Source organism: Rhinichthys klamathensis, unplaced genomic scaffold (genome assembly GCF_029890125.1).
Source record: "Rhinichthys klamathensis goyatoka isolate OS25496 unplaced genomic scaffold, OSU_Roscu_1.1 h1tg000262l_1, whole genome shotgun sequence".
NCBI classification, from domain to species: Eukaryota; Metazoa; Chordata; class Actinopteri; order Cypriniformes; family Leuciscidae; genus Rhinichthys; species Rhinichthys klamathensis.
The window spans coordinates 2,753,044-2,780,414 of NW_026606783.1; the positions used below are offsets into that span (position 1 = coordinate 2,753,044).

The following is a 27,371-nucleotide window of genomic DNA, read 5'->3' on the forward strand; positions in this document are numbered from 1 at the left end:
AATATAGATCTGCCTGCATTGACACTATTATACAAGAACTGAACTGAGCTGGACGATGACATCACGGTTTACTCCAGAGCGGTTATATATATATATATATATAAATGAACTAAATTAATAACTTTTTAAAACAAAAATGAAACATTACTGAACTTACTTAAGCTGGACTGTGACACTATTTTCTTCTGGAAACAACCTTTTTTGCATTATTTTTTTCTGTTATCTCTGTGAAGCTGCTTTGAAACAATCTGTATTGTAAAAAGCGCTATATAAATAAATGTGACTTGACTGACTTGACATGAACAGGAAGCATTATTTAAACTATGACTGCTATGAATGATAGCATGCTATTGTTGCTAATGTGAAACTACTCATCCGCACATTCAGAGATGTGATTATGAAAGAGAATGACTCACACTCCGGTCGTCGTCCTCGCTCTTCATGTGGTTTGCGATGAAGCGGACTCCATCTACAGCCTCCTCGAACCCTGGGCAGGCCTGGGCCAGCAGAGCCTGGGTGAGGACCGTAGGGGGCTGCTGCTTCCCCCGAGGTAGAGCAGAGCTCTGCAATGGATTCGAACCTCCTTCCCTGGCCTCTCTCCCCCCTTCCCTTATCCCGTTTAGTCCATCTGTCGAACCCCCTCCACCACCCCCTCCACCTCCACCTCCACCCAACTCTGCCCCAAACTGTTTCACTGAGGCTCGGTTCACATAGCATGTGCACGCCTCATTGCTCTCTTTATTCCCTGACGAAGAGCCGCTCAGGCCCAGTCCCGCCATGAGCCCGGCAGCCAGACCCCCTCGCCCACCTTCCTGCTGTTCATTGGCACGACGGCGTTGGCGCAGGCGTTGGCGCTCGCTGCTGTTTCGAGGCTGCTGCATGAAGAGCAGGGTGGGCAACTTGTTGAGGAACACCAACTTCACCCACGGAGGCATAGTGTGTGTAGTGGGTGACCGGTGATGCACGTTCAGCACGCACACGCTCGTAACAATGGAGAACGTGACCAGCACCATGGTGAACATCAGATACTTCCCGACCAGAGGGACATCGAGAGACGTGGGTGGCACGATTTTGGAGATCAGCAGCAGGAACACAGTGAGGGCCAGTAGCACTGAGATACAGAGCGTCATCTTCTCCCCGCAGTCTGATGGCAGGTAGAACACTAGGATGGCCAGCGAGGTGATGAGGATGCAAGGAATGATGAGGTTGATGGTGTAGAAGAGGGGTTTGCGGCGGATGATGAAGTCATAGGTGATGTCTACGTAGGTTGGGTCCAAGGGGTTTTCGTTTCGACGGCCGGGCAGTGCGATGATGTCCCACTCGCCACTGGGCGTGAAATCGTCCATGCTAGCCACATCCGCGCGCAGAACCAGGTCCACTTCTGTGCGGTCGTAGGTCCATGAGCGGAAGCTCAGAGTGCAGTTCTGCTGGTCGAATGGGAAGTGCTTCACCTCAATTTTACAGGCACTCTTATAGATTGCTGGTGGCAACCAGAAGACACTTCCATCATAGGAGACGACAGCATTGGAGTAGAAAGACACCTCATACATGCCGTCAGCACTGATGAGGAATGAGACAAAGGGGTTATGAGGTGGTTTATACTTTAAAGGAAGCTCTATCAACAGCAAATGTGCCATAATCATGATCATGTAAAATAAATGAGCCTTGTCTCTTTTTAAAGGCACAAACGGTAACAGTAAATCTTACAATGGATATACTATTTTTACTTAAGAAGGTTTAATTATAGAGCTTTAAAGTTGTCTAAATTGTCCTTTTCAGGTGGGAATATTTTTCTAGGTCGATATATTTTAGGTTATGCATTACTGATTTGTAGATAGAGATTGCTTCATGTAAATAGTGCATTACAGTTTTTAACTTAACTTTGCACATATTGTGTGAATGTTTGAGGGTTTACGTCATCATGACAACAAACATTTAAACATGCACATTTTGCAGATGGCGCATTGAATTCAAGGGACACACTTTATTGGCTTGTGCATTTGCTACGAATCCATCCCATGACCTTGAAAGCTTACCAACTTTACCATGGTGCACCACTTTAACAGCACTTTAACTAGGTGATTAAATGATTTTAGCAAATAAGTCACGTGACAATACATTGTGCATCCCAACGTATAATGTCATAAGTCATGTGGCTATAGTTTTAATAGTGTTTTTAATATTTACTGCCTGACCCTGTTACTTCAAAAGTATCCTGAAGTTCTTGAATCTGCCAAGAACATTTTGTTAAATCTTAGCGTTTAGGGCCTGTTTGTGGGTGTGTCTCACAAGGTTTAATGATACATACAGACAAACACAGGAAGGATGCTAGTATTAACTAGTCTGAATTTAAAATATCTTCTACCACGTGACATGACAGTGAGAGAGGAGGAACATGCTTTATTTGCAGTGAGGTCATGTAATGCGACACAGGAACACTGCTAATGAGATGAAGACTGATAAGCAGGGATGTTATCTACCCTCCACTGACATAGGAAACAAATGGGTGATGAAAAGAAAGGATAAGATATGATAAAGACAGTAATAATCTGACTAGATAAGTAAATACTCCAGAGCCAAAAATGGGATGATCTTTGAGACTTACTTGTTGTAAAGAACAACATCAGGTAACCAAATATGTTTGGAGGGAAGACGGACCTTCTTCATGCCGTCAAACTCATCTGGGTTCCATGTTAGCCGATAGTCCTGCCACTCCTGAGGACAGAGTGAAAATAAATAACCATGATAGACTCAAGTAGCCCTTTGATACCTGGAAAAAAGCAATCTGCTAGCATTCCCATTCATTTCAATTGCAGAATAAACAGCTACTTTTGAATGGCTGTCAATGGAGAAAAATGCGTTTTGCAGCCAGATAATGTAGTTACAACACCTACTAGCAAAACCGTGAAATACACTCTAAATCTATGGCCTTCTTCCACACATATTTCTCCTTATGACATGAACCCGTCACTTCATGTTGACCTGTGAACAGGCAGTGTAACCAACCCTCACATGCTGTTAAGATCATGTTCATCTGTCACACACACCACTGCTCTCAGTTAATTAGCAGTATATTTAGCGTATGTATTAATGCTCTGTCACATTTCATTACTAATAGAATGTCTTAATAAACTAGATTAGAAAATTTGAAATAATTACTTGAGGTCATAAATGCTGACAGATTAAATAGACTGCAAATGAGAGCTGTCAAAAGGCGTAGCCTAACTAATGGTAGGCATCTTAATACACACAAAAAAGAGTGCGAAATGTCTAATGATGGTAATTTAACACACTTCCTGTTGGGTTTTGACCAGATAGTGACCACTAATGTAATTATATTACATTCTTTACTCTGACACACCAATCGCATACACACACTCTAGCTAGAAAAGACACACAGTTGCAAAGTTTTATGGGTAACCTGTACTGACAGCGGCAATAACTCCTGCCAACTGACATCTATGGTCATAGTGACCATGAGCAGATGATACAGAGAGGGCGTGACAGAAAGATGGAGAACGAAACAGAAAAAAAGAGATATGTGTAAGAGAGTACTGTATCTGTACAAACTGATTTTGATGAGTAGTTCTGTATATACTACACTGAAAAACGTTGCTAGTAAATTTCACAAATAATTACAAAGAAATGCAAGTAACACATTGAATTAAATGTAAAATTAAGTAGAAAGACATAAATAGTTTTTTTCTTGTAAAATGTACTCCAATAATCTTTGTGTCATGTTATGTATGGCCCAATCCAAGACGCTTGACACAGGTACTATACTATAAAGTCTTTAATCCACACAGAGAATCACATAAAAGAAAATCAGGAGAAGTAGCAGCATAATCCACACACTTACTAAAGACAATAAAGTCTTTAGTAAGAAGTCCAAGATGGAGACAGTGGCTAGTAGAATCCAAGGTGGAGACGGGGGCCTGGCAGAACGGGGCGATGCTGGAGGGAGTGAGGACCAAGGTGGAGCCGGAGGGAAGGGGGAGCCAGGTGGAACCGAAGGGGTGGCGGGTTGAGGTGCAGCCGGAGGCCAAGAAGTCTGCGGCGAAACTAGAATGATGAGAGACTAAGGTGGAGCCCTAGGGACAAGTGAGCCTGGTGGAGCCCAAGACAACAGCGGAGCTAAGGGAGTGCAGAGCCAAGGCGGAGCCGAAGGGCTGATGGGCCGAGGTTGAGATATGGGCTGGAGGCCAGAGGATAGCTGGAGGGAGTTGGCAGTATGGGAGGAGCCCATGGAGAGTCTGCGAGGCACCAGCGCAGTAAGTAAATCCAGATGAATGAATGAAGCCAGCGGAGAGGATGGGAACAAAGGAATGGGGAGATCACAGGTTGGGCTAGGTCATCAACAAAGTTATCAGGAACAGACTGAGGGATACTGAGTTCAGGGGCGGGGATGAGGGTGGGGAGTCTCAATGTCAATGAACCAGTGCTCCTCCACTGGCTCAGGGGTGGATTGCCCCAACGCCTCCGACTCTGGGGTGGACCTGGCGGTGGGCTCCGGCCTAAGGACGGATATGGCATCTGGATCTGGCTCCGGGATAGACGATGTGGCTAGCTCTGGCTCCGTGGCTGGAGGTGGCTCAAGCTTGTGGTCCATTGTGGGCAATGGCTTGACCTCTGGTTCCGTGGCAGGCTCAGGCGTCATCACTGGGTCCTGGGAAGATGAGGCTTCCTAGAACGGGCAGGTAGATGGCTGCTGGGGATGGTATGGTATGGGAATGGTATGGGGATGGTATGGGCTCTGGGAAGTCGGAGTTGATGCCGTCTTCCCTGATGACACACAGTGTGAAGGAGGATCCAGACACCCACAGGAGGGTGAAGTTGAGGAAGTCAACGAATGGAATATGGTCCACCTCCACAATGCAGCATCTGGCCTATGATGTCATCCATCCCACTCCAAAAGAGCCTTGAGAGTTGTCTCAGCGCGCCTCATGGTACAGATCTAAGATCTCTTCAGCATACTTCTCCCCATTCTGTGAAGGGTAATCTGTTAGTGAAGGGTGCTTTTGAAACACTGCTTCATGAAGCTTTGAATCCTTTACAAATCTTTTGTATGGAATCAGTGGTTTGGAGCGTGTATCAAACTGAATCAGTGATTTGAAGCGTGTATCAAACTGCCAAAGTCACGTGTTTTCAGTAAACAAGGTTTTGTTACGTCATAACTTTTTCGAAATGTTTCGAAATTTCAATGGTTCATCGCTGGGGGGGCGATCTCAGTGAACCCATGAATCATGCAGCTCCACTGAGATCGCCCCCCAGTGGCGAACTATTGAAAAATTGTCTATAGTTTTTACCTGATCTCTGATCAGTTTTATACATTTGTAGACATTTTAATGAGACATTAGTATAATTAAAATGAATAATAGTAGTTAATAGTCTCTTATTGGCCTGTTTAGCAAAGCCATCCATGGAACAAGCAAAACAGCCCCTGAAAATTTATAAAAGACCACATATTATAAACACCCTTATCTTGCACCCAGCGCAATTGACTTTGTACACCAACGCATGTATCATTCCTATTTTGCACCCGAAGCACAGTGGACTTTTCCCTTCACAGATGCACGTCGGTAAATTAGGGAATGAACTTGTGCTCCCGGGGGCGGTTCAGTGAAAAGAGGAGGCGTGTTCCGGCGCAAACGTTCCCTGGTACTATTTTGCAGTTTCAGAAAACAATTCGCCACAAACCAGGAAAAACCTAGTCTAAAGTCAGTGGCGCGTTATTCAGATGCTATTGGCCATAATGTAGCGTGTGCACAACGCGCATACACTTTGCTTCTCTCATACACAGACGCAGAAGTTCCCATTTTTGCAAACCATACATAATGGAAAAATATTACCACACGAGGGAAATCATTGTGGTGTCCATGAAGATGTGAAAAGAAATAGGCATAAATCTAGCTTACACGTTTACCCAAATTATTATACGCCTGTTTAACCAAAGCTAATTTGGGTGGGTTTCTCCCATCCCCATACAATGTCACTTCTCTGTCTTTTACAGCCCTGACGAGAACGACGGTCTCCTCGGCTGTGAACCGCTTCTGTCGTGCGCCTGGCAAATCCGCCAATATAATAGCAATCCACCATGGAACAAGCGCGCATGCTTTTAAAGGAAATGTGAGATGATGCTCTGATTGGTTTATTTTACGTTACGCCCAAACCACACCTATGAGTAATGTAGCTACTTCAGACCAACCCATTTTAGATTTGTGTCGGGCACAAGAGTCATTTATCCCGCCAGTATAATAGCAACAGCGCCCGAGATCCACCCACAGCATTACTTGCGTTTCGCGTTTGATACTTGCGTTTCAGATCGTTAAAATAGGGCCCCTTGATATTTAATCTTATTAGATGATTAGTTAATTGAATTTGATAGATTTTACTTTTAATAAAATATTTGCAATGTGTTTGTAAAAGGTGTTTTTTTGCATGTTTGGCCTGAGTTTTTGTTGTTCACCAGCGTGTGGCCTTTTGAACGCTTCAAAACAGTGAATCATTTTGCGAAGCAATTGGTTCAATTAATTTGAAGATATAAAAAGCTTTGTTTCTACCATCACTACAATCCATAGTATTACTCATAGCTGAGGGTCGGTTATTCTGTCACGTTGTGTTTGGTACAGTCCAAAGCTCTTGACACGGGTACTATAATATAAAGTCTTAAATCCACACAGAGAATCACATAGGAGAAAACCAAGAGAAGTAGCAGCATAATCCACACACTTACTAAAGACAACAACCAACAGGGAACAACTGAAACACAGGGCTTTATATACAGGGGACAAACAAAGGCAAATAAACTAGACACAGGTGAAACTCATTAGTAACTAAGACAACAATCAAGGGAATTAACAAGATAAATTAAAAGGAAACACAAGAAACACAGACACATGAATGAAAAAACAAGAACATTGAGCATAACCCTGAAACTTTGTTATATTTTCAACTTTGAAAAATCCTTTTTACAGTGTAGTAGCTTTTGAACCACTGATGATATAAATTTATTTATAGTGGGAAATTTTTAATTATTGGTACATGTTGATATTAGATATTTTATTTAATTATGAATGCTCACTTAAACGTAATCTTAAAAAGATTAATAATTTAATAAAAGTTTTTAAATGTAATCTTTAATAAAAACCAATGGAACAGCTACATCATGATAGAAAAACAAATGTGTGTGTGTAAAGTGTAAAACACTTTACATCTGGAAAATAAAATGGAGCATAAATAATGCAAGTATAGACTGACCTGTGTAAGCCAGACATTGGTGGTCATGATCTGTTCTCTCTCATGCTGTGTAGAAAAAAACAGAGGAAGGTAAAAATTTACACAAACTGCATAATCAATTAAAATTTTATAAATAAAGTAGTCTTTTAAGCCCCTATTATGCTTTTTCAGATATTACCTTTCATGTAGTGTGTAATATAGCTGTTTGTGAATATAAAGGTCTGCAAAGATTTAAAGATCAAAGTGCACGACAAATAAAGTTAAAGCTGCAATCCGCAGTTTTTCCTCTTTGTCGCCATCTCTGTTCGAAATTTGCAATTGCAGTCATTCGCGGAATTATCAATTTTACGTGAGTTGTACTTCAACACCCTCGACAAGGCACAGCGCGGATGAACACAATGTTTGAGGAGACTGTGAGGCTGTCAGTCACTGCGCCGATGTGGATACTGGCATTCAGAATCACAGATAATTCTTTTTAGAAGTATGACCAACATAAGAATTTTCACCGGAAAATGTCATCTGAACTAGTAAGAAACATCCACTTTTGTTCTGGTTCTGACATTGCAGTAAATCGTGCTGATTAAATAAAAAAATATAAAATATTTTACAAAATACAAATATGTATTTTGGATAATTTTTAACCCAAAAAAAGCTACGGACTGCAGCTTTAATAACTCCCTAAAAGAAAGAACCGATTCTGGACTGTCTGAAATGATATTTCAGTCTTACTTCCAACATGAACCTAGGTAGCTTTGTAGTAAATTTGCATAATGCCAGCCTGGTCTTCATTGGCTGCCCACGAACAACATTTATTTTGACCTGCCTTCAAACCTTGTTAGTTATAGCTGAGGCCTGGAAGAGTTTGGTTCCTTTTATCGCTATGCCGAGAAGATGCTGTTTTCTGCGATGCGAGAACAAATCCACCTTGCATGTACTTCCAAAGGATGAGGACTCAGAATCAAATTGATACTGTAAAACCTATGCCATCTTTACTGTTCGTATCACTGTGTATCAAATGCTAATCAGCCTCTTGAGCTGAAATTCAGATATGGTAATGACCGTTTCGTTTCCGACACATGCTGTAAGCAGTAGGCCAATCATAACAGACTGGGATATCTGACCAATCAGAGCAGAGTAAGCTCTTGTAAAGAACGGGTTCAGAGAGTCTGAAACCTTTATCGAACCTTTTCAGACGCTGTGAAAAAAGAGGTGATGCTGCAATGTACATTAAGAGAAAATTAAAGCCTATTTAATTTTGGAAAATTTAAAAAAAGGAAAAAAATTTAACCTATTGTAGGCGACCTCCAAAACAAATTAAGGAACATTAAAATAGCATAATAGGGGCACTTAAAATGAATTATGATTCTTTTATGTTCCTGAATTCATTAAAATGTATTAAATATAATATATTAAATATAATAAAATATATAGTATAATACCATGTACAAAAAGTTAGATGATTTGAAATCACTTTTTATTGATCAAAGGCTACATTCTTGAGCATAAGGGTTATTTTATGGATCAAGGAGATTAAGAAGCCCTTGCCGGCCCCTCCAGAGATAAATTACACAGGAATGACACTGCTTTTCTCCAGCTTTCAGCCCAGGTACATGAGCTGCTGATTTACAGTGCATTACAAGCATGAAGGAAGCATGTAATTCGCTGACAGCTGAGTGGTAAGCAATGATGAGTGGTCAGAAAGCATGGGTAATTTGCTGCACCTGTGGGAACCGAGATGGCTATTTCCTGTTGTCCATATTCGCTTCCTACAGCATACTGACAACATTTTACTGAGAAAAAACAACAACAAAAACATGCTAATACTGAGGCCAGAGCTAACTGCACTATGTCACCGCTCCATTTTAGACCTAAGTGGGCTTACTGAACTAAGAGGCATAGTACCACATTGAAAACTGACCAAATCTGAAAATACAAGTAATTTTGATTAGACAAGAGGCTTTTGTTAAATGCTCCATCTCAGTCACTGCTAACTCTTTTCAAGGTGACGAGTCGACTAGTGTCATGATTTACTGTACAATTTGTAAGCACTAAAAAAACAAAAGAGGCGCAGTATTTATTTATACAAAGCTATAGTCAAAACATTTTAGTGAAACCTTTATTAATATGCATACTGTATTTAAATATGAAAGAACAAAAGTAATCATCACTGACCACACTGATGAGCTGGGCCAGCGAGACCATCAGCTGCACGGTCACCAGTTCTGAACCATTAGTCGCTGGTCGGATGAGTTTGTTGTAGTGGGCTGGATTAAGAAGATGCTCCACCAGTCTTTCTTCTGTATCTGCCCCATCACTGACTGTAAGATATATACAGTAGATCAATTACACATCCCACATTTCAAAAACATTCCCATTTTTGGACGTGGCATCTGTTGTGAAGTTTTGTTTAAACCAGAGATACAGCTGCAAAACACAGAAAACATCCTCTATGGAGAACAGCTATATGAAACAAAAATCTGTTATAACAAAATTCATGTTACTTTGCGTGGAAACCATAGTGTAAATGATGCAAAGCATGATCAAGCAATTTCATATTTCTTAAATGAAATGTATTATTTATTGAAATTTTGATCATGTAAATTATCTAAATATTTATGGTAATATATTTTATTATGATTAGGCAATACAAATTATTACAAAAAAATAAAATATTTTAATTTACTGCAGTTTCAATCCCTCCAAATAACAAAAAAACACTAAAAACGTACTCGGTTACTAACGTAACCTCGGTTCTCTCTAGAAGAGGGAACGAGTACTACGTAATATCTTACGCTAGGGGAAAACCTCTTTTCCACGAGATATTGAAGCCAAAAATTATCCTTAATTTTGAATTAATGTAAAACGCGTTGCGGCAGCAAGCAGACATAGGCAAGACGGCTCGCGTGCCTATTGGCTGTCCTGCGGTAACTGCAGCAGCCTATCGAGAGAGGCCCTTGGTGACGTCAGATCCAATGGGGGCGCTTCGCGCCCACTACGTTACCTCCCGCCAAAGCGGGCGTGGCCTGGGCCTATAAATATAGCTCGATGGGCTGATATAATCTGGTTTTTCATCGCCGAAGCGAATCAGAGCGTGTTGCAGGCACGGCAAAGATACGCAGTACTCGTTCCCTAACCGAGGTTACATTAGTAACCAAGTACGTTCTCTTACTAGAGGTTCTCTCCAATGCATTCTCATCCTAGGGCGTCATATTTGACATATTTTGACATTTCGTCTACATTCAACGCACATGGCACCCTTTAGCGTCAATATGAGACGCAGATAGATATGGGTAGGTTTAGGTCTGGGGTAGGGTTAGGGTTAGACCGCTAGGAGGCGCCTTCTGTCCCATATCTATCTGCGTCTCATATTGACGCTAAAGGGTGCGGCTAAAAAAAACGCGCGTTAGCCTAAAGGCTCATGACATACTGGCTGTGTGGCGTAAGCGTCTCAGCTGCGTGGCGTGTCCGTTTTTATTTTGGCTCCCATGTTAACAGGTTAGAGCTTGCACACTGCCTGCGTGACACGCGCGTGCATGCTAGAAATAGAACCGACGCCTATTTTTCACGCGACACGCAAGCGTGTTGGAAGCGTTTCCAGGCAAAATAGAATAGGAAAAGATGTTTATATGTTATTTTGTACACGAATGCATATTAATAAATTACATTTTGATGTTTGAAAGTCTAGGTTTTGACATAAATTCAGATATCAATGTAATTTAAACAAATAATAATAATAATTATCGATTTTCAAATATTGCCATTATTTTTGCCTATATATAATTTCATGTCATTTTTATTGTTTAAACAATCGAGTCCTGGTGTCCACTACAGAGGTCATAGCATAACATATGAAAAAATATCTTTTTTTTTTCATTTGTTTCTTATGCTCTTAACAATGTGATTACATGAAGAAGAAGAAAAAAACTTTTGAAAAAAAAACGTTCTGGGCCTCAGGAGGATAAAGATAGGATAGGCTACTACAATAACATCATAGTGTGTCTTCTGAGACTGAAGGTCCACCATCAGGCTAAATATAGGCTCTTTAAAGCTACACACAATTTGTAAATGTTATTGAAATAAACAGACAGCCCACTTCCCTATTTTTCGGATTTTGGAAGATGTGTGATAACAGTTGAAATTGTTGTCGTAAAGGCAAGAGCAACACACCGCTAATCCAAATGTAGACTGTCCCTCTATCACCTAGCAGCAGCAGCGCAGGTGACACGCAACAGAAACGCCATGCTCACGCCACGCAGCCAGTGTGTCTCCGGCCTAAGCGTTTTAGATGTCCCCGATAGCCTAGCCAGGCTACTATTCATCTTCCTGATCAGTGCGTCAGAATAAATGCAGGCCAGGGAAACGAAACAAACAACCCCATGAATCTCTTTAATAATAGCAATACAAATACGTGTTTTTTCCTGCGGGACGGGAGAAGACACAAAATCAATGCATCTCTATTATTGTGCGGGAATAAATTCTCAGAGTTTTGCGAGTGCGGGCAGGAGTGGACATACATATTGCGGGAGCGGGCGGGAGTGGAACACATATGTTGCGGGAGCGGGCGGTAATGGTCAGAAATCCGGCGGGCGCGGGCGGGAGCGGGATGAAGAAAACAGTCCCACGCAGGGATCTAATCCGTGTCTTGGTTTAAGTATGACTTTCGAGTCATTTGGCCCAAATTCCATACACGTCACGCTTACTGAGAGCGCTTGTAAATCTCCTATGCGCTTCACTGAAGCAAGAGCCATGAGAAACACTGTCTTGAACGACAGATGTTTCATGTCTGACAAATGGATTGGCTCGAACGGGGCACCTTTCATGCCAGATCGATCTTCCCCAGTGACTGGCCAGTAGCGGGTTTTGTAAACGCTGCTATGGCCGCCACATAAACTTTGAGTGTGGATGGGGTTCTGCCCTTATCCAGTAGCTCTTGAAGGAAGGAGAGAACTTCCGTAACCCCGCAGTCTAGGGGTGAAAAGCCTCGAGCTTTGCATCAGCTAGAAAACACAGACCATTTTGAGGAATAGAGTCGTCTAGTAGACGGCGCTCTAGCCTGCGTGATCGTGTTTAACACTCCCTCCGGGAGGTTTGCGGGTACCCGTTGATGACCCATGCGTGCAGGGACCACAGCTCCGGGTGAGGATGCCAAATCAAGCCCTTGGCCTGAGAGAGGAGGTCTTTCCTCGTCGGTATTGGCCATGGGCCAGTGCTTGTCAGCTGCATCAGAACTGGGAACCAAGCCTGGTTTTTCCAGAGCGAAGCAACAAGTAGCACTGAGCATCCGTTTTCCCTGATTCGTTCCAATACCTGAGGCAGGAGCGATACGGGGGGAAAAGCATAGAGCGGGGCCAGATGTGGGCCAGCGCATCCCTGCTCTTGGAGAAAAACTTCGGACAGTGAGCGTTTTCTTGGGACGCAAACAGGTCTACCTGCGCTCTGCCGAATGTCTCCCACAGCAGTAGGACCGTCTGCGGGTGCAGAGACCATTCTCCTGCTGGAACATTGTTTCTGGACAGTCTGTCTGGTCCCAAATTCAGGTGACCAGGCACATGTGTTCCTCTCAATGAGCGCAGATTGTGCTGAGCCCAGATCAGGAGGCGTTCCGTCAGCCTGTAAAAGTTTCGGGACCTGACGCCACCCTAGCGATTTATGTAGGCCACCACTGACATGTTGTCCGAGCGGACCAAGACGTGGTGACCTTTTATTCGGGGACAAAAACGACTCAGCGCGTTGTTGACTGCCATCATTTCTTGACAGTTTATTTGTAGGAGCTTCTCCCGTTCTGACCACTGGCCAAAGAACGGTCTGCCCTCGCGCAGCGCTCCCCATACCGAGGTGGAGGCGTCCGTGGACACCACCTTCACACTCGAGGAAGTCCCCAGGTTTACACCTGACTAATACCAGTCGATTGCTCTCCAAGGTTTCAGAGCTGAGACGCATTTCTGATCGACCTTGGGGCGAAACAGACCGGAGGCCCATGCACGAGGTGGTACTCGCACTTTTAGTCATAACTGCAGCGGGTGCATGCAAAGCAGACCCAACTGGAGTACTGATGATGCCGAGGCCATGAGGCCCAGCATTTTTTAAACCTTTTGAGCAGGACTATAGTGCCGCAGCGGAAGGATTTCGTGATGCGCTGAATGTTCAGTCTGTGCTCTGGAGACAGTCGCGCTGTCATAGACATCGAGTCCAGTTCTGTGCCCAAAAAAGATATTCTCTGACTGGGAGACAGCGAACTTTTCGCCCAATTGACTTTGAGACCTAGATTCTCGAGATGTTCGAGTAATATGGTCCTGTGTTCTATGAGCTCCGAGTGTGATCGAGCTAGAATCAGCCAATCGTCCAAGTAGTTCAAAACTCGCATCCCCCGAAGTTTCAGGGGTGCGAGAGCCGCGTCCATGCACATTGTAAATCTACGGGGTGCTAGGGACAGGCCGAACGGTAGGACTGTGTATTGATATGCCTGGCCCTCGAAGGCGAATCTCAAGAATCGCCTGTGACGTGGCGCTATTTGTATTTGGAAATACGCATCCTTCAGATCTATTGACACAAACCAGTCCCCTTGGAAAATCTGCGCGAGGATTTTCTTGGTTGTGAGCATTCTGAACTGGCGTTTCACAACCACTTTGTTCAGTTGTCTTGGATCTGGAATGGGTCTGAGACCCCCGTCTTTTTTCGGTACCAGAAAATATCTGCTGTATAGGCCCCCTTCGCTCTGAGCTTGAGATAAAGGCTCTATTGCCCCTTTGCTCAATAGTTTCGCTATTTCGGCTAAAAGTAGATGGTTTTTACCGTAGTTTCGACCCGCGCCGTGTAGCGGCGGGGACGTCGAGCGAAGTGCAGCGAATATCCTCTTTCTATAGTGTTCAGCACCCATTCTGATACCCCGAGAAGATTTGCCCATGCATTTGCATGAATAGCTAGGGGTAGAATGAGATCTGGGCTCTGGCCGCAACATAGTGGCGACCAGAGAGCTTCGGTGTGCTGTAATGTGAACGCTGTGCTTGCAGCGTTTGAGGCAGGGGGCACGCCGATCACGGCGGGCAGCCTGGCCGTGCTCGACTCCCTTATGGCAGTTTGCTGAGAGAGAGCGAGCGGGGCGAACCCTGTGGGGCTTAACATGTCTGTGAGTGAATGTGGGCGCGGGACAGCGGGCACATTTACTGCACTGAAAACACTTTCGGCATGAGCTGACTGTATGTGTGTTGGTTTCGTTTTTACAGAAACTGTGGGACATGCAGTGTGTAGTGTTTGTGGGCACGTGGTTGTGGGCACATTCACTACATTTAATGCACAACCGACATGAGTCGATTTTATTTGTGCGAGCCCTGTACTGTGGCGGGCTGTGTTTGTGTGTAGAAATGAACACTGGGCTGTGGGCATTTTTATTACACTCATAACACCATCGGCTGTGGCCGGAATACCAGAAATTACACTGTTTATGTGATTTATCTGGGTCGCCGTGGAAACGGCATTTGTGTGCAGGCAAGCGGGCCGTGGTACCGGCTTGTTTACTGCAAAATACACTGGAACAGTCGCATTTTCTGGAACTGAACGAGCTAAAAGTTTCGGTGGAAGTCTGGCCGTGGCGAGACTTAAACACCGTCGTTTTCCTAGGAGGCCTCCGGTTTTATCTCAATCTTTTGCCGGGGCCCACGCGGAGGGGGTCGGCGGCTGGCAGAGCGAGAGTGTGGTCTCTGGTCCCGGGCTTGACGGCGCTGTGAAGCGGCAGCGGGCGGAGGCTGTGGCTGGGAGCTTCGAGCAGGTGGCTGTTTTGGGTGATCTGCTGCGAAGCTAGAGCGCTTTGGTAAGAAGTGCTTCATAGCCTGTGACGTCTTCTGAACCTCAGCGAATCTATCCGTGAAATCTTTGACGGATGATCCAAAGAGGCCAGCTGGGGAGATGGGCGCATCGAGGAACACGGAGCGCTCCGAGTCCGGCATCTCAGATAACGTCAGCCATAGGTGTCTCTCAGCAACGGTGAGAGAAGCCATGTTCCGCCCAATGGCCTGTGCAGCGGATTTCGCAGCGCGAAGAGCCAGGTCTGTAGCGCTCCTCAAATCCGGCACGCTGATAGCTTCCGGTCCTTCCTCATCCAGTTTTCGGAGAAGGTCGGCTTGGAAGATCTGCAGTACGGCCATCGAGTGTAATGCCGATACAGCCTGCCCAGCGGCGGTATAAGCGCGGCTGTGCATAGCGGAAGTAGTGCGGCAAGCTTTAGAATGTAGTGCCGTCTTAGCTCGCCGTCCAGCAGAGGGCAGGCAAAGCTGTTTACAGCTTCTTCTCCTGGAGGAAGAGAGTGGTATCCTCTGTCTTTAGCACCGTCCACCACGGAGAATGCTGCTGAGAAAGAGGTTCGCGGTCCCTTTGCAGGAAACATCCATCCAGTCGGTTGTGCACGGGCTGCGCGGGCGCCGCCCACTCAAGGCCGAGGCTCGCCACGGCCTGTGAGAGCAGACGCATAAGCTAGGATTCGATGCTGGCCCGTTTCCCTGATGACTCGCGGGCAGAGGGGGGGGAGGTCCACAGAGCTCGCCCAATCCTCACTGTCCGAAGCCAGGATAGAGCAGCTGGCCTCCTCTACAGATGCAGCTATCTCGTTGTCATTAATGGCGGAAGCGGCGGCGGACAGCGGCCGTTGTCCGTCGGTGATCGACTCGAGTGAAGCTGGTGAAGCTGGCGGGTGAACCGGCGAGCTTTCACGGGCTGGAGAAGGCTCGGGGACCCGCTGAGTACGGCGCTTTTTATGGCGCGGCACTATAGCGGGCGGAAGTGCAGACTTGGAGAAAAATGCCAGGCGAGTCCTCAAAGTCACCATGGCAATAGCTCGCAATGATGGCAGCCGCCGTCAGCGAGCGCGAGAGCTGCATGATCCTTACCCAGGCAGGAAACGCAGATGAAATGGCGGTCCCCGTCGCTGAGTCACTCTGCACGAGCCACAGGAACGAGGCATCTTTAAAAAGACGCTGCTCTTTTAGATAGAGAGAGAGAGTGTGAGTCGCAGCGGCGAACACAAACTCGGCAGAGTAGAAGGATATAAACGCCGGAAAGCGTAGCAGGTACGGCGACTGAAGGCGGCGAGATGAAGGCTAGCGGCTTGTGGCTCGTCCCGCAGAAAGCTTTTCTTAGACGGCGCGGCTTCTTCACTCCGGATCCAGCGATGCATGAGCTTCGCTGAAGAGATGAAAAATCTGATTATATCAGCCCATCGAGCTATATTTATAGGCCCAGGCCACACCCGCTTAGGCGGGAGGTGACGTAGTGGGCGCGAAGCGCCCCCATTGGATCTGACGTCACCAAGGGCCTCTCTCGATAGGCTGCTGCAGTTACCGCAGGACAGCCAATAGGCACGCGAGCCGTCTTGCCTATGTCTGCATGCTGCCGCAACGTGTTTTACATTAATTCAAAATTAAGGATAATTTTTGGCTTCAATATCTCGTGAAAAAGAGGTTTTCCCCTAGCGTAAGATATTGCGCAGTACGAGAGAACCTCTCGTAAGAGAACTGTTTACATAAAAACTGTTTACACTTAATTTTTGTTAATAATGTATATTCTTTTACATTGGTTAATAATTTTGTTAATAATGTATATTCTTTTAAATTATTTAAAATTTTGTTTCAAGATCACATTTGTGATTGGACAAAATAGACTGTGTAGCTACAAATGGCGGGGGCCTTGAAAGCTGATATTGGTCTGATAATTCCCAATAATGCTCACTCGTCAATCATTTGTAAACTGTTACATTTAGGTTACTGTTACTGTTCCTCATATTTAACGCATGTTTCTGCTTGCTTTAGGTAGCTAAATAGCTAGCATTTATTTTATTTATTATTAATTTTGGCAGGACAGCAGAAAAGCACTGACTCAAATCTTTATTTTTGGGAGTGACATACAAACACCCATCACCTGCTTATAAAACCCTTGTCCCATGCTTACAGCAATTGACTAATAGCACCTACAGATCAATCCAGCGGGATGGCTTTATCCATCAAATCAAGTAAAAGCTGTTTTTCCCTACTTCAGTCTATTAGTAATAGGGCCCATATATTTGTAGGTTAATCTTCACTACCAGATGTGAATCAACACAGAATGTGACACATTTGTAATCTTTACAAGATAGTACAATATAAAATGACTCTGTATACTTCTCTAGTTCTTATAACAAGCAAGTCAAATATTCTCTTTCATATTCCCCTTTGCTATTCTGTCTTCTGCATGGATGTAGTTTTCACTTCTCCCGTCTTGTTGTTTTCTCCTTTCTCAGGGTCAGCATAATAAATCTCCTCTTTCTCTCTCTCTACTCATCCATCCCGTTCTCTCTGTCTGTCTCCCTGCCTCTTATTGGCTTGTTCTTGTTGTGTTCAGTGGACAGGAATGATGTTTCTACAGCACAGATCAATGAAGACTCTAATCACACACCATAAACTCTCTTTCTCCACTGCTCTCCTCTGTGCACATGTCCACCTGCACATCCCTCTAAATCTCTCTGTCTCTATCTAAATGCAGCATCTCTTTTCTGCTCAGTTTTCCTTCTTTTATTGCTCCTGTCTTTAAAAAAAGACCATGCAAGAGTGAGATGAATGATTTGGTGAGTTGTGTGCTTGTTTGTCTTTATTTAGGCTATATTAATGAATATGGTAAGTTTTACCATTACTTTTGTTAACGTTAAGGTCCAGCTATACAATTCAGTTTATTTAATGTGTTATTTGAAGAGTACAGTATACCAATAAGCATTTTGAGATCATGTACTCCAGGCAAATGTTTTTCAGGTAAAGTGGGCAATCCTTGATTTGTCAAAAAATTAGAAATGATAAAAACACATGGTTTATTAACACATATTTTCAAACAAACATATTCAACAACATATTTAACAAATCCAAAAACATATAGCCTAGGTTATGAGTAAGATTAATAAATTCACTCAATTCATGTGCAAAATTCAAAATGAATCTATTTGTCACGTTATATTCAGTTAGTTTTGGTTTTCATGTAGTTTCTGTTTGTTTTCATTAGTCACACTCACATGTCTTCCTTTGTTCAGTTTTCCTGCTTCTCATTTGTTTATATTGGTTTCAGCAGTGTTTAATTAATTATTCTCATTTGTGCTCCTACTTAAGTTGTACCCTCACATTCATTCTCTGTTCGGGCTTGTTCATGTTAGATGTGTATCTCTGCCCTGTATTTGATTATTTCCTATTTACATGAATATCAGTCATATGACCTCTTACGTCATCCGCTCTTTTTCCAGTTGACTGCCGCCATCTTGAGTACCTGCCGAGTACTGTCTACAATACTGACGGCATTAGCTAGGAAGCAGATTTTCTCTGTTTGTTTCACTTTATACATATCCAACTTTATGTAAACCCTGTGTGTATTTGACAGTATTCGCGCAATAAGACTAGAAAGATAACTTAGTTCAGTAACCTGTCGCTGTTGTTAGACAGGCTTAGTGCGCGTGCGCTTCGGGTATGCGCTCAGAAAAGCGCTCGTTAGAACATAGCTGTCAACCCTCCCGTTTTTTCCGGGTTTCTCAAGTATTTTAGCTCGTTTCCCGCTGTCTTCCCGTTTTAGTATTTTCCGGTAAAATATCCTGTATTTTTACGCTCTGATTGTGTGAGACGTACAAGCTCGGGCAGATTCGGCTTGAAGTCGTTCATCCTCGGATGCGGCGCCGCGCGCTGTTACAAAAAAAGCTGTGCACACAGCCAAGCGAAATGGGGTCTTGCCGGTCTTGCGCACCCAACGCGTCATTTTTGCCGCGCTCGTGCGGACGCGTCGAGTATAAACAAGGCACTCAGGTACTCAAGATGACAGGATGGCGGAAGACAAGTTTTAGAATTGAGCGCTCTGCTTAAGCATTTCTGCCTCTGACCCTTCACTTTGTGAATGTAGGTTTCTAGAAAGCATCCCTGTATGACAGTGTGGTGAGGGGGGCGTGGTTCTCGCGGCGTCTGTAGTGAGAGACGAGTCAAATGAGCTGTGCGGTGAGTAAGTAGGTCAAGTGCAGATGATGAACACCTGTGTCTGATTGCAGTGATTGGCGTGGGGAGACCGATAAAAGCCACACAGTCGGTGAATGCTGGAGAGAGAGAAGGGACTGGAACTCGTGCGAGAGCTGTGCAACCGAGAAGCTGAGACCTATATGGACGTGAAGAGAGTTTTTGTGGACTTTGTTGTGCTGTAGCCACGCTACGGTGAATGCGCTGTGTGCGCGCCTTTTTGTTTTGTATGATTCTGAGTAATAAAAACCGTACGAGTTCCAGTTTCGCCAACCCTGTCTTCTTCTTCCGACAACACTACTTTGAACCGTATTACAGAGAGCCTCCTCCCATGGGAGTCGTTAGGCCAAGGCCCGCCCCCTTCTCTGCATTCTGGGGCGACAAGAGTAATGCAGCATGGTGCAGAGGCATGGTTTATAAAGATCCTGGGTTAGGCCTTAAATAGGCCTCCCCGGTACAATGTGTCTTTATTGAGCAGGGTTAGGTCGTCTTTCGCCTCACGAAGAGACTGGGTCGTCTGCCCGACCCTGCCGTGCAGAACTAGGATACGGAATCTGGGCCGTAGGCTTCGCTTACCTCGCTGAGCTACTGCTCGGGCTTTAGGTTGTAGGTGGTTTGGCTCACAAACAAGCCCCACTCCCCTAGGTTGGCCACAGATAAATTTTCTGTCACCCCCAGAGCCGCTAGCAGGCCCGCACCCTGGTGAACCTCAGGGTGAGGTGGGAGTATTCCCCTGTGATACAGGGTAGGTCTGAGTACTTCACTTTCAGTTCTGTATTATCCTACCTCGCACTACTATGGCTCGGGTCGAGCGGGAAGTTCTAGCTTCACTTCTTCTTTTGTCGAAGTACGCTCCCCTGAAGGCAGAGCATTGCCATGAGCTGACGCCCATGCGTACAGATGGTTGGCCCCTGACTCTGGGGCCGCCGTTGAAGCAGAGTGGCGTATGTTGTACTCCCCGTGTTTTAAGGGTACTAGCTCTCTTGCTGAGTACACTGCCATGGGCAATGTGATTAGGCACCAGGATGCTGTAGGCGCTGTGTAAACAGCTTATCAGCCAACGAAGGCTGCACCGTTAGGTAGTAGGCCTCAGCAGGCCTCCTTGAATGGGCAGCCCCCAAGAGGGCGCTGTAGGCCAGCTTACTTCAAAAAAACGTGGTTGGCCTTGGTGGTTCGGGCAGTTGACTCACTGATGGGTAGTAGGCCTTAGACAGGCCTCCTCGGAGGTGAGTCTCAACATTGTGGGACATACTTTTCGCTACCAGGTAGCTAGCCGTATTAGGCCTCCTGTGAATGGACCCAATAGTTATGTTGGTGTAGTATGGTTCCCAACAGTGTACCTTTGTAACAGAATTGACTTGCTATCAGCTAGTAGGCCCAATCAGGCCTCTCTGATAGGCGAGTCCCCAGCTGGCTGGCCTTAGCAGGCCGCCTTGGAACTATCACCCAGACTCAGGGCTCATAGTTACCAGTTGCTATCAGGTAGTAGGCTTCTCAGGCCTCCCTGAAGGTGAATTCACACTTGAGATGGTAGTAGGCCTCACCCAGCCTCCCTGAAAGTAAGTTCTCCACATACTGTGGTGGTCAGGTAGTAGGCCCCTCCAGGCCTCCCTGAAGGCGAATTCCCACTTACGCTGGCTATCAGGTAGTAGGCCTCACCAGGCCTCCCTGGAGGCAAGCCCAAGGACAGGCAACTGGACAGCTAGCCTGACTTACGATCAGGTAGTAGGCCTCACCAGGGCTCCCTGAATGTGAGCTCCCAGATATTGTGGCTGTCAGGTAGTAGGCCTCACCAGGCCTCCCTGAAGGTGATTTCCCTCATGCTGTGATTATCAGGTAGTAGGCCCCACCAGGCCTCCCTGAATGGAAACAGTCAGGTAGTAGGCCTCACCAGGCCTCCCTGAAGGCGAGCTCCCACAGACTGTGGTTATCAGGTAGTAGGCCTCACCAGGCCTCCCTGAAGTTGAGTTCCCCACATACTGTGGTAATCAGGTAGTAGGCCCCTCCAGGCCTCCCTGAATGGGAACTATCAGGTAGTAGGCCTCACCAGGCCTCCCTGAGGGTGAGTTCCCCACATACTGTATCACCACTAACAGGGAGGTCTGGAGAGGCCTACTACCTGATCAGGTAGTAGGCCTCTCCAGACCTCCCTGTTAGTGGTTTCCTAAGCGGTGCTGGGTTCAGGAAGCTAGTGGCCTCTTGCTATCATTTCAGCTGGCCTTATCAAGCAGCTGCTGAAGGCGAGCTTGCGCCCTGGCTCGACTAAAGTGTTCATTCTCTGCTACTGGTTCCCTCCCGGAACCTCTTTCCTGGCTACAGCCTGGTTTGCCTACCAGGCAGACCATGTGCTCCCCTCACCGAGGGTCACTATGAGCACGCGGACTCCTGAGTCTGGTCAGACGGTCGTAGGCCTCTCGTGAGGCCTCCCAGTTAGATCAGCCCTTAGGCCTTCACAGGCCTCCTCAGTGTTTTGAAACACAAACACTGGGTAGATCCATGGATCGAGTAGAGAAACTCCCCTCGCTGACAAGGGTTGGAAAGCACTTGCTGAATCATACCCTCCGGGATATCCCGTCTCTGAGATCCGGGCCGAGTGGTTCACTGCCAGCTTCGCAGTCCCTCGGGTTGGATGCCTTACCTAAAGGCAAGTGTCCAGAGGCTCTGTCTTCGGACAGACAGGAAGTGGCCAGACTAAGTGTCTATGTAACTGACGCCAGGTCAGGCCGTCCTGGTGGCATTTCGGGGTGAGTACGTTCCCCTGAATAGTGATTGGCTGGGGTTCCTTTGGGTTCCCTAGCCACATTCCCTAGAAGGGACCCCTTCTAATTGAAGTTGTGGTCCTAGGCCTTTGAGCAGGCCCAGGTAGGCCTTTCATTTAACTATGTTTATGGAGGTTTTCCTGTGAGGCTTATAGCTTGGGCTATGACCATAGGGAATGCTGTCACTGACAGCCCAGTGTGACCTGAGGGTGAGTGGTTCTAGCATTTTATTTGAATTTGCTGGTTCGGACAGTTGTCACTGCCAATTGGCATGCACTCCCCTTAGCATGGCGGCGTGGGTATATCTTTCCCCAAAGCGTCATTCGACGCAGTGCGAGTTCCCTTTCGAAAGGGAACGTCTCAGGTTACGACTGTAACCTATGTTCCCTGAGAACAGGGAACGAGACACTGCGTCTCCTTGCCATGCCTTGGGGCCTGCCTACCGAACAGTCCCTTCAGACGAAAGGATATTGTCATGTTTGCAAGGCTCCCTTTTATACTTCCAGGTTGCATGTTAATCATTCACATTAATGATTCACAGGCTGTCGCCGGTCAATGTGATAGACGTGATTTAATTGTGATTTCAGACACCTGTCACGCCTGAGGCGTTCCCCAAAGCGTCAGTGTCTCGTTCCCTGTTCTCAGGGAACATAGGTTACAGTCGTAACCTGAGATGTTTCTTGAGCACCAAATCATCTTATTAGAATGATTACTGAAGGATCATGTGACACTGAAGACTGGAGTAATTGGTGGAAATTCAGCTTTGCCATTACTGTCACAAACTACTCTGAGACACGAAGGTTGAGATCCAATTGCAGCTTTAATTAAGGGGCAATCCAGACACGTAATCCAATATACAGGCAATAGGTAGGCAGTCCAAACAACAAACAAACAAACAAAACAGGCAGGGGTCAGAGGCAAAAGAGTAATCCAAGGAACAGGCAAGAAATCCAAAAACCAAGAGACATAAACCAGGGAAAACGCTCAGAAATGCAGTGCAAAAACATACAAAACTTCGCAGTGAGTGAATGAGTGGCCGTTTCTCAATATGCGTTCTTGTCTGTACTTGTGTTCTTGTGGACTTGTGAAACGTCATCAGTCGCTGCCCAAGTACTGTCCCAATTCAAAGTTCACATCTAGCCAAGTCCAGTTCAAATCCCCGGATGTGTTCTTGATCCGCCCCGTTTACCGAGTATGCATCGAGAGGTGACTTGTGCGGACTTGAGACAGCCAGGTATCCCAGAATGCATCTCGCACCAACCAGCAAGCGTCAATACCAGAGGAGAAAACCCGCGTAATATCAAAATACTACTGTTATTGTGTCATGAAATGTAATTTTAAGAGTGTTTCAGGCGAGAATGTAGTTGTTTAAAGCTCAAATCTGTGGTTTATTTATAAAGATAGCGCCTATTTGAAAAATTGATCTGACGCTTTCGGAGTTGTGAGATCCAGGTGATCACCGGGTGTTCAACGCTCATTAACCCCGACTGGAACAGCTTTGCCTCGGCTAGAGCTTCTGACGTGTGCCGCTGGCTCTGGTGTCTCTAGTCTAGTGGATAAACATGACGGATATTCGTCGTGTCGATCTTTGGTCTCACTCATTAATCTATATTTGTTCCATGGCAAATCGTTTTGGCTGAGGGCATAGTGAAGTTTCATAACTTTATATATTTAGGCTATTTAACTTTAACTTTGTAGCCTAATTGTTTGCTTAATTTCTCACCTTTATACTGGATATTATTGATCAGTAAAAATTACATTTAACAAAAAGAGACAGGGTTGTTTATTTTATTTTATATACTTTAAAATAGATATATATATTTTTATATTTATTTTAACATTCTCTTCACTATATGTAAAATAAAATGACACAACCCTGTCTCTCTTTGACAAATGGCAATACAAATCAAGAATGTTTCATATTTTTAAAATAAAATAAAAAAAGAAGCAGGGTTGTGTTTTAATATTTCATGTTGTTATAAATATGCAGTGAAGATAATTGATGTACACGTTGCCTGAACCACAATTGTGTGGCCATTTAGGCTAATATGTTTAAGATTTTTTTTATTTTATTTTTTTATGAAAAGAGGCAGAGTGGTGTTTTCTAAAATATTTCGTTTTATTGTTGACGAAAAGAGGCAGAGTTGTAGCATATTTCGTTTGATTGTTGCCTAAAATATACAATTTCGTATACTATTTCATCACTCAATTCACTTCTGAGAACATTTGATGCGAGAAATCAACTGTGAAGATTTCAAATATTGGCATTTTTACGAAAATGTATGGCGAGTCGTAAATGTTTGAGTTCTGTATGAGGGTATTGCGCAATACCAGCAAGAACACATCGTCTCAAACTGTCAGCAGCGTTCTGTGTGCTCGTCACCTTGCAAGTTCATTCTTCCAAGAACAACTAGCAAGAGCGTTCTCCCCAAGAACACAAGTCCGTTCTTTGCATTCTTGGTTTTGAGAAACACCCAGTGAACAAGGTGCTGAGACTAACAGGGTAATGAGACACAGGTGAATGCAATCAGTGATGATGAGTCCGGGCAGTGAGTTATGAGAAAAGTAGTTTGTGAGGGAGTGATAATAGTCTGTGTGGAGTGCCCTCTGGTGGCTCTCAAGGGCACTCCAGCTGGTGACCGTTACAATTACAGTGTTACATTACTATTTATAGTAAATTAAAATAGAAAACAGATATTTTAAATTGTAATAATATTTCATATTATTACTGTTTCACTGTAATTTTGATTAAAAGAATGCCTTGGTGAGCATAAGAGACTTTCAAAAACGTAAAAAAAAAAAAATTACGAAGTGAATGAGACCTCACCACGCAACTGCAGCTGAATTCGCCTTTGGCTAAGCCCCGCCCCCCTTAGTTACTGTTGCTACGTCCGACAAACAAACTTCATCTGGGCTCTGGTATCAACATGGCTTATGCTGTGACAGCTCTTCCTGCTGAAATTTTATCAAACTTTTATAAAGCAGCAAATAAAGTGTCCGATAGAAGTAGGCAAAAGGGGCTACAATATACGTTCGAAGGCTATATTCACGACATACAGGTGAAACGCAAGGAACAACAAGGCATCCAAATAGAGGCAAAAGCATACCGGTCACAGTCAAAAAATGAACCACCGCATATCCTACTAATCAAGACAAAGGCTGGGACTAACAATATCAAGGAGCAACACTGTTCATGCAAGCTGGGTAGGTCTCTATTCACTTCTATAATCGTTATTACAAAGCAAACGAACTACGTGAGTATAACGTTGTATTTATTAGAAGCGTGTGCTAGATGACACTTGTCAGGATTTGACTTCGGTTTTGGGAAGGTTAAAAAACGGACAACCCCCTCCATCCTCTCTGGGAAACGTGTATCTGTGTTACAAATGCCCCAGACACAACGTTTAGCATATTTTTGATAAAACTACGACGGTAATAGCCTGCCGAGACCAAAAATAAGAGACGCCTGTGTTAAAGTCAATGGAGCGCTGTGAAAAAGTGTCGGACCTCTGTGGGAGCTCGTTCTTGGCTGCGCTGTGATTGGTCAATCTACATTCTAGGGTGTGGCTTAGCCAAAGGCGAATAGGAGCAATTTCCTTCATTCACGTTCCATCATTAAGTGTGAAGCCTTCCCAGAAAACAGGAAGCTATTATAACAGCAAACAGAGGATCCACTCGAAATGACTGTAAATGTTCAGCAAAGGCCACAATGACTATCCTCCTTCCATTCCTCGCAATCCTCCATTCTTTTCTCTCTCAGTCCATCCATCTTTTCCCCTTTGGCCTTTTTAAGACAATGTTGTGAGGGCCTGTGTTGAGGCAGAAGGTATTTTAATAAATCAGCATGTTTTCTCTTCTTCTTTGATCCTCTCTCTCAGACTCTCTGGGTGTTTGCAGAGCTATATAAAGCCAAGCAGTAGGATGCTGTCTTCTCCAGCTCTATATAAGTGCTTATAATGTTTCCTTGCTGTGCTTTCACTTGTGTGCGGATCTACTCTCATTAAAATATTGTAGGAGAGACCGGGGGCAATTGTGAGATGTTTTGTATTTTCTCTCTTTTACATATCTCTTAGTATGGAAATGCTATATGTGTGCCCAAATTGTCCATTAATAGACTTATAATGAGAATGTAACCTGCCATGAATAATGTTTTCAAAGCAAACATTGAAATGTTATTATTTTAAATAATTTAAATCGTGTATAACTACCAACTACATTGTCATTCGTCAATGCACTTATGGTCTGTCAATCATATTAACATTATAATGTAATACTTTTGAGTTCCCACATTTTTGTTAAATTCCTCACAAAATGAAATAATCACAATCATTTTTCTACAATTCTTTCTCCCCTAAACATGTGGATCAATTTATGTGGATTCAATAAAGAGATAGACCACCCAAAGAAATCACCCTCATGTCATTCCAAACCTGTATGACTTTGTTTTTGTGGAACACAAAAGAAGATATTTTGAAGAATGCTGGTAACCAAACACTTTCAGTTCCCATTGACTTCTATTATAATATGGACAAAAAACACAATGGCCAATGGGAAACAAAACTGTTTACTTACCGACATTCTTCAAAATATCTTCCTTTGTGTTCCACAAAAAAGAAAGTCATACTGGTTTGGAACAACGTGGTGGTGATTAACAACATGGTGGTGGACAATCCCATAATGACAGTCCACAAACATTTAGCACACATGCATATATTACATATTTTAATGAATGAATAAATGGACGAAAAATGGACGTATATTAGATACCATCTAAAGATGTCAGATACTTTCTAACATTAGATTTCAGAGAGTATATTCCAATGCCAACATACAAAAAAGCTCATATGAATGTGGTGTGCATTCAGCTGTGAATAGCTTATAAATTAGGGTAAATATCTACAGCACAAAATAATTCTCTCCTTTCAGGCTATTACATATTTGTGCTATATTTATGCACTGTATTTCTGCAGTACATGCCTTTCGAAGAGAAGAAAGAGAGAAGTCATATCAGGAGGAATAGGACGATGTGTTTTAGACAGATGCCTAGAGCTGGTGGTATTGATCTCAGCATCTAAAGTACACTCATAACGGTGAAAGCTTCCAACGACAGGCCAAACAAATTGCTGGCCATAGAAAGCTATTGTGTTACCGCACATCGCATTGCATCACACATACTGCAATCCATTCCAAGGACACAAAAGGGAGTCGGCTTCAAAAGCTCATTTGGCTGACATTGTCTTCTTTACAGGATAATCTTGCCTGACAATATGTCCCAAATTATACCTCTCAGAATATGGTTTCGGTGTCACTTTTTCGTTTACCAGAATTAGAAATTGCTCCTCAAATAAGAATGCTATTTCAGAATATTATATTTTAT

General features: G+C 44.3%; 1 protein-coding gene across 1 annotated transcript in view; it reads right to left on the reverse strand.

The window, feature by feature from the left end:
• The window catches only part of chrnb2 (cholinergic receptor, nicotinic, beta 2), a 43,093-nt gene that overhangs the window by 5,072 nt on the left and 10,650 nt on the right, over nt 1-27,371 (reverse strand). The window contains exons 2-5 of the mRNA XM_056267682.1: nt 9,409-9,554; nt 7,258-7,302; nt 2,606-2,715; nt 417-1,560 (exon numbers count right to left, since the gene is read on the reverse strand). Of these exons, the coding sequence (XP_056123657.1) occupies nt 417-1,560; nt 2,606-2,715; nt 7,258-7,302; nt 9,409-9,554 (1,445 nt within the window). The remainder of the gene's footprint in view (nt 1-416; nt 1,561-2,605; nt 2,716-7,257; nt 7,303-9,408; nt 9,555-27,371) is intronic.